Source organism: Chrysochloris asiatica, unplaced genomic scaffold, assembly GCF_000296735.1.
Source record: "Chrysochloris asiatica unplaced genomic scaffold, ChrAsi1.0 scaffold00096, whole genome shotgun sequence".
NCBI classification, from domain to species: domain Eukaryota; kingdom Metazoa; phylum Chordata; class Mammalia; order Afrosoricida; family Chrysochloridae; genus Chrysochloris; species Chrysochloris asiatica.
The window spans coordinates 7,780,624-7,788,668 of record NW_006408614.1 but is presented as its reverse complement, the minus strand read 5'-3'; the positions used below and the strand labels follow the sequence as shown (position 1 = coordinate 7,788,668).

Sequence of the window (8,045 nt, the reverse complement as noted above, 5' to 3'; positions counted from 1 at the left end):
CTATGGGTCGGAACCGACTCGACGGCACTTAACAACAACATACTGTTCTCAGCAAGGACCAGTCCCTGGAGAAGCACCGTGCTTGATAAAGCAGAGGGTCAATGAAAAAAGAGGAAGACCCCCTAGTGATACGGATGGCACAGAACCGGGCCGTGTTTGACTGTAAGTCAGAGACCACTCAACAGCACCTAACATCATCAACCAGGAGAACCAATAAACCTGTCATGGAACAAGCATAGCTGGGACATTCCTTAGAAGGACAGCGAGGCTTTGTCTCACGTACTCGGGACACATCAGCCGGAGGGACCAGTCCTTGGAGAAGGACACCATGCTTGGTGAAGTAGAGGGTCAGTGAGAAAGAGGAAGACCCTCGATGAGATGAATTGACAGTGGCTGTAATTGAGCATTCTCTGTGGAAATGACGGGCTTTCGAAACCTCCCAGGCTGATCTGAGCACATACGTAGGTCTCCGAAGAAGATGGAGCATAAGACTATGGATGAAGGAAGTCAGTCAAGTAACCACAGAATGTTCGGCCCTGAGAGGAGCTTAGAGATTTCACACAATGCCTCAGGAACCAGGATTTACTCTTTAAAGATGCAAAGGACTATGGGGCTGGCAATCTGGGAGGCAGACACCAGCGGGGAGATCTAGTGGCTTTGATCTTTTTTTTAATGTTTTATTGTGAAATTATGCGATAGTTTACATGCGAGAACATTAGTTTTACATTCATCCTGTTGTATAACGTTTCATTGCCATGGTTACAATCCCTCCATGCATCATCACCCAACCAAGTAGCGGCTTAGATCTTTAACCAGCACCCCAGACTCCCAATCCAGTGCTCTTTCCTTCTGCACGTCATAGAAGAGCTGAAAGCACCCAGAAAATGAAGGGGAGATTTACGATGGATGGAAGTAATGAAGTTCTGGAAGCGATAAGCGATCCTATCAATCCGTGTGTATTCCACTCTATAGAAAACAAAGGGAAATGAACTTCTGTGTGTGTGTGTGTGTGTGTGTGTGTTGTTAAGTGTCTTCAAGTTGCTTCCGACTTGCAGTGACCCTGGCTAGAGATTCCAAGGAGTGCCTGGTGGGTTTGAACCACTGACCCTACAGTTAGCAGTCCTATGCTTATTCTGCAGAGCCATACCAGAACTTTTATGTGGACACAGGTATGTATTCTTAAAGTGCTCAATTACTAACCAACATGTCAGCCACTTGAACCCACCAGCTGCTTCGTGGGCGACGGAAGGGTGCGGCAGTTTCTGTGAAGCTGAACTGCCATGGGGACCCTGGGGGTCAGTCCAACTGCATCTCACAGGGCCGCCAGGAGTCAGAACTGAATGCCACGAGTGGCTTGTATTTATTTTTTGTACCACTGGTCGGTATGTCCATGATAAACTTAAGAAGAATCCTGGTGTGGCACTGTAGGCTCAGCACTGGCCTGCTAATTGCAAGGTTGGCAGTTCAAACCCACCAGCCGCTGCTTAGAAACCCAAGGCAGGGACTATGAGTTGGAACAGACGCTACAGCATGTAACACCACCACCACCACCAAAGTACAGCAAGTGAAGATGATAGCGACAAGAGAATTTGTTTCGAGCAGGAGTTGATTCAGGAGCCGTGGTGGCATAGTGGGTTAAGTAGTGGGCTGCTAATCACAAGGTCAGCAGTTCAAATCCACCAGCCACTCCTCAGGAAAAAGATTATGCTTACTGTTCATGTCAAGATTGACAGCCTCAGAAACCTCACACAGGGTCGTTATGAGTCAGAACTAACTTGATAGCACGCAGTAACATCAGGCACCAGTTTGATAGTTTCAAACCCAAACCGCAACAAAACCAAACCCACTACCACCAAGTCCGCAGGAGAAAGGTGGGCAGTCACAGCCTCAGGAATCCTCTACAGAATCGCTGAGAGTCAGAATCGACTCGAAAACCCAGTGGCTCAAACCTAGTGTTCCATGCAGGGCAGGGCAGTGTTTCATTCTGTTGCACGGAAGGTTCCAGAGGTCCAGAGACCACTTGTCAGAACTAGCAGCAACTGTAAATTCATGATCTCCTTCTGCACAAAGCCTCTCTGTTAGCTGCGTTGGCCCCTCGTGGGGAAGAAGAGTGTGTTCCTTCATGCGGACGGTCTCCAAACATCTTTACCACCACCATCGCTGTCCTCCAGTCTGCCTACGTACTGTCCAGTGTCACTGCATACTTGGGTCAGGTGCATCTTAGTCCTCAAATTGGCATCTCAGCTCTTTGATACTTCAAAGAGGTCTTTTACAGCAGATATGCCCAACACAATATGGCCTTTGATATTCTTAACTGCAGCTTTCCAGCACGTTGATTGTGGATCCAAGTGGATGAAATCCGCGACAACTTCAATCTTTTCACCATTTATCATGCTGTTGTTTACTGGTCTCGTTGTGGGCATTTTTGTTCTCTTATATTGGGATCCTGGTGTAAGGAGAACCACTAGACTGGTAACGTAAAGGCCAATGGCTCAGACCTGACAACTGCTCCTCGGAAACCCTGTCCAGGGTTGCTGTGAGTCAGAAAAGACTAGTGGGCACTTAACCAGAATCCCAACACCTGTACTCTCTGGTACTCATCCATAAGAGCTTGAAAAGTCCCCTCAATTTCATACGTGAGGGTGTGCCATCTGTATGTCCCAGGCTGCAAATGAACCCTCCTCTAATCTGGAGGCCACGGTCCTCACCTTAGAGTCCAGCGCTTCCTTCCAGGGCACAGGAGAGCAATGCTGACACCGAAGTGTGCAATAGCAGGGAAAATGTCTGCAACGTGGTGGGAGTGACCACAATGGGACACGGAGACATGACGTGAGCACACGGCATTGGGAAAACGGCGCCAGCAGACCTGCCCGATATGGGGTTGCCAAACATCTTCACTAGACAAAAACCGCCATGCCCGCGTAGCGTGACAAACTGACACACAATAAAACCAGGTCTGCTCGAGTATGCCGCCACCTTGACTCGGCGCGGACTCAGTGGCAGTGAACAACTTACTTTCTTGAAGAAGGAAAAAGTCCAGTTTCGCAGGTCAGGGAGGAAGGCTTTACGACTTGGGCACCATGCAGAATGGGTAACAAAAACATGCTGATAACATCAGCCACGTTGGGAAGAGAAGCCTGCCCGTCCCAATGAACAAACCTTCCCAGCAAACCCAGAAGAGAACCTGGCCCGAGCTCAGAGTCAGGGGTCCAGGACAAGGGCACGGGAGAGTCTCTGGCATGACCAGGTGGCCCGCTGAGGGACCCCCTCCCACATCTCTCAGCTGAGCCCTCAGCTGAGCTCTGGACAGCTGAAGATGAATAGGTGACGGCAGTCAAGTGTAACAGCTCCTGGTCATTGTGCTTTCTCATTATCCTCTGCGTTTTCGATCACGGTGCTCCCTGCGGCTCCCACTGAAACTCACAGGAAGACAGTCTCCAGCTCTCAGATCGGATCGCGGGCCACCGGAGTCCCACCACACTCTGAGGGGCTCAGACCTCCCTCTCCGGAAAGTTCTGCAAGGAGGGCTTTTCAAGGTCTTGCTCTTAGAATTTCTCACACGAAGAAAAACCCTGACCACAGAGCCGCAGCATGACACACCTGTATCTCATTCACTCAGCCTTCACCGGGCTTAAGTAGGGACTTAGGGGCCCTGGTGGAGCAGTGGTTAAAGAACTTGGCTGGTCACCAAAAGGTTGGCAGTTTGAACCCATCAGTCACTCAGAAGGAGAAAGATGAGGCAAGCTTTCACAAAGATTTAGAAGGTTGGAAGCCAGTTCTAGGGTTGCTGGGAGTTGAACCCAACTCGATGGCCAAGGGTTTAGTGGGTTTTTGCATTGTTGAGTCCCACAACCCTAAAACTCCTTCAGTCAGTCAGTCAGTCCTGGGCAGACCAAGCCAGCTGGTCACCCATCCTTGGAGTGTCCATGAAACCACAGTGACTTTTTAATTTTAGTTGTGCATTCTTAACTTGTCACTTTCACTGTATTAAATACATGTTTTACTGCATGTATTCACAGCTCTTAGGAAAACTGAACTGGCCGTGGCCCCACTTAGTGGTTCTGCAGCAGACCTGACCATCACTTCCGTCAAGGCGGTGGCCGCAGAGATTCTAAGGGGCTGCTCTCCATGACAACGCGGGGTGGCTGACTCGATGGGACCCAGTAACCACATCACCCAGCAGTTTCTCTCGTGGGAGTGTGGCTTTCTTCCTCAGAACCTCAAACATCAGCTTCCGTTTGCTAAGAGTTGTTTTTAATTGTGGTAAGGAGATAAGCACTCCTGGTGTGGTGCTGGGGGGTCAGCACTGGCTTTCGTACCACAAAGTCGGCAGTTCAAATGCATCAGCAGCTCCTTGGACACCGTCCACAGGGTTACTATGAGTCAGAACCAACTTGACAGCACTTCACAACAAAGAGACATGAAAGCGAACTGTACCCTTCCAGAACCTTCCTCGGTACACTTTAGTGACACTGGACATTTGCTCTGGCTGTTGGCTGTTGGCCAAGGTACTCACTCTTCAAGGGGTCTTAGGTGGCTGCTTAATTTTCAAGACGCATACTGACTTACTGCTATCATCTTTGCTTTGTGGAAGTGTTCAAGGCTGTTGTTAGCGGCCGCTGAATTCATTCCAATTTCCGGCAGTCCCAAGTCTACAGAGGGGAACTGCTCCATAGGGGTTTTAAGGCTAGGACTTTTTAGAGGAAATCACTGGACTTCTGGGTGTGTTCGAACCTTTGAGCTTTTGGTTAGTAGTCAAGTGTTTAACTGTGTGTCACCCAGGGGTTTATCATTCTGCGTTCAACCACCAACCTTGTTAAGTGCCATCAAATTGGTTCCAAAGTGACCCTGTATAGGGTTTTCAGGAGGAGCTGGTGGATTTGAACCACAGACCAGTGCTGATCCTACAGTGCTACGCCATCAGCCTTATGTGTTCCCAAAGGTTTCCACTACCTGGTGGTGGTGTTGTTAAGTGCCGTCAGGTCGTTTCCAACCCATAGCGACACTGAATAGGGTTTCCGAGGAGTGGCTGGTGAGCTTGAACTGCTGACCTTGCAGTTCAAACCGACTTTGTAGTCCAGCGCATTAACCCACAGCGTCACACCAGAACCCCTGGAATAGACGTTAATGACCCATAGTAGCAAGGACTCCTCCTTTGTCCTCACCTCCTGCTGCCACACGTTGACTTGTTGTCACCAAGTCAGTTCTGACTCACAGTGACCCTGTAGGACAGAACAGACCTGCCTCCGGGCCACAATAGGGTTTCTGAGGCTGGCTGAGCTGTTGGTGGGCTACAATGGCTGACCGTTCAGTTAGTAGCTCCTAGCCCACCCCTGGTAATTCACAGAACAGTTCAGTCTCAATGCACTTGCCTACTTCCAACATTTCACATCAATGGGATGGTACGGTACCAGGTGATGCTTTCAATCTCATCCAACTTCCCAGGGAAAGAAACCCTTTTGTCAGAACAGAACTCCCTCAGCCCGTTTCTCAATGTCGACCCCAAAAGGAACGATCCAGAACAGAAACGTGGCTGACGGTGTGGCACGGCACATACGCATGGTCTGCAAGCTCCTGAGAAGTGGTTGTCGCGATTGAATTATGTCCCCCCAAAATTACGTTGTCAGTGAGGCTGGGCAGTGACTCTCCTTGGCAGTCCTGGAACGATGGACTCACCCTGCAGTAAAGTGACCCGCCAGCTGGTATAAGGAGACTGAGGAGTGATGCAACACCCTTACTCCAGGGGCCACAGCCTGTAAGGGAGTTCTCTGGGGTGTGACCTGTAAGGGGAGTCCTCTTGGGGTGTGACCTCTGTCTCCTTTCATAAAAGATAAAGCAGACAGTGAGCAGGGAGGAAGGCACCTTCTACTATCCAGGAAGAAGAGACAACAGGTCAACGAACACGCACAACCTGTGCAATTTAAAAAAGTATTTTAAATGTTCTAAAACTACGTTAAAACAGTGATACAAAAGAATGAATGGCTAATACCGTATCATCTACAAAAATTTAACAAATGCTGCCATGGAGTCAATTCCAACTCACAGCATGCCTGCAGGGCAGATCAGAACTGCTCCCGAGGGTTTGGGAGACAGCAAGTCATTATGAACAAAGATAGCCTCATCTTTCTCCCAAGGAGTAGCTGGTGGGTTTGAACCGCCAACCTCTTGGTTAGCAGCCCAACTTTAGATTTCTCTAAATCGAGACAGAGATGGTCTGTCTACAGTAAGACTCAGGAAATGTGTTGCTGTGGATCTTAAAAGAACCCGGTGTCTTCAGACCCTCATCAAGGCTGGCTCTGAGAATCATCTGTGTGTCTCTCCCCGGCGAATGATACTTATTCTGGTTCTGAATCCATCTCCTAGCAACTGCCATTCTACTGGATTTTATTTAAACAGCGCTGTTACTCTTGCCTTATAAACTGGCAAAAGCGTGAGTGCTGAATTGAACTTCCATTTCCTGTTTTGTGTCTTGGCTGCTCAGGGCTGCATCTTGGGTTCACGTGGAAGTGTGTTTGATTCTAGATTCCCAAATAAACTTGCTCCTTTCTCCTTTCTTGTTTACTACGCACTCCTGTCTGGACAGGGTAATCAGCAATGGTCCTTTACCTCTGGCTTGTACTGCTGGGCCATTGGGGGTGGTGGGGGAATGAGACACACACACACACTCACACACACGTGCGCGCGCGCGGTGTGGGGGGAGTGAAGAGCTTGGTTATGTATCTTAGAAGGTTTCAACACACAGGCGCGCGCACGCGCACACACACACACACATACACACACGGTGTGGGGGGAGTGAGGCTTCAACTTCAAACAGAGATAAGAGGCAGGGTTGCTGTTAGGCCCCCCTCTGCCCCCAGTGTTGGTGCCCAGTCTGCACTTGCTAATTGCTCCGAGGGGGCTGTACTCACATGTAAACTAGGGTGGTAGGTCAGCACTCCATTGTCGCACAGTGTGACGTATTTCTTCTTCCACTCTTTGTTTAGCGACTTGCCACTTCGCTTCAGCAGCATGCCCTACAAGGGAAAAGGAGACAATTATGAAGTGTGAACTGTTAATAAAAAAGAAAAAAAAAAGCTAAAGATTAGGATCACAGGTAAGTTTTGTCTATTTGCAGCTTTTTATTGTGAACCGAGGAAAGATTTACAGAGCAGATCATCAGTTTAACTTTCATCATCTCATGGAATTCATCTCATCCTGACGACTGCAAGGCCATCAGCAGAGCATCACTGGTCCCACAGCATCCCTGTGACTTCCTCTCAGTACAACATCACTGGTCCCCTGGCCTCCCTGTAACTTTTCCATTCCTCCTCCTTTCCTCACATTCTGCATTGGCATACTTTTGAAATTTTAAAACCCTCTGCTGATCTTTTCCACCCTAAAAAGGAAGTTACATTTTATTTTCAAACTAACATATCTTTTTCTTCTCTTGTGTGTGTATGTGTAGAATTTAACTTGTGATACTGGGAAATGCTAAAAAATGCGCCATTACTCCAACAAATACAATACAAAACGCTATGATGTGCCGCATCGGAACGTTTCCTATAACTAAGTTATAAGCACATCTCAGAACACCTGTAGGTATGATGTTTTAAAGAAAGACACCTAAATTTATCTTTCTAAAAGTAAGGTTGGTGGTTCAAATCCACCAGCTGCTCCTCAGAAACCCTACAGGATTGCTATGAGCCAGAACCAACTGGACGGCACTTAACAACAGAAACAACTTGAGTTTTAGTGTCTTACAACTAGTTCCATCTGCAAACTTCAGGGTTTTTGTTAAGTGCTTTCAAGTCAGTTCAGACTCATAACGACCCTGTATAGGGTTTTTGACTAGCAGCTGGTGAGTTTGAACTGCCAACTCTGTAGTTCAAACCAACCTCGTGGTCCAGTACATTATCCCACAGTGGCACGAATTGTGCGCAATTTCCTGTCATTCATGGTTAACGAAGGAGCTCTGGTAGCGTAGTGGTTACGAATTGGGCTGCAAACCGCAAGGTCAGCAGTTTGAAACTACCAGCTGTTCCATGGGAGAAAGATGAGGCTTTCTG

At 48.3% G+C, this 8,045-nt stretch overlaps 1 protein-coding gene across 3 annotated transcripts in view; it reads right to left on the bottom strand.

Moving 5' to 3' along the window:
* The window catches only part of AGAP1 (ArfGAP with GTPase domain, ankyrin repeat and PH domain 1), a 664,804-nt gene that overhangs the window by 264,905 nt on the left and 391,854 nt on the right, over positions 1-8,045 (bottom strand). For all 3 annotated transcript variants that reach the window (XM_006866772.1, XM_006866771.1, XM_006866773.1), the window contains exon 10: positions 6,909-7,013. In XM_006866772.1, the coding sequence (XP_006866834.1) occupies positions 6,909-7,013 (105 nt within the window). The remainder of the gene's footprint in view (positions 1-6,908; positions 7,014-8,045) is intronic.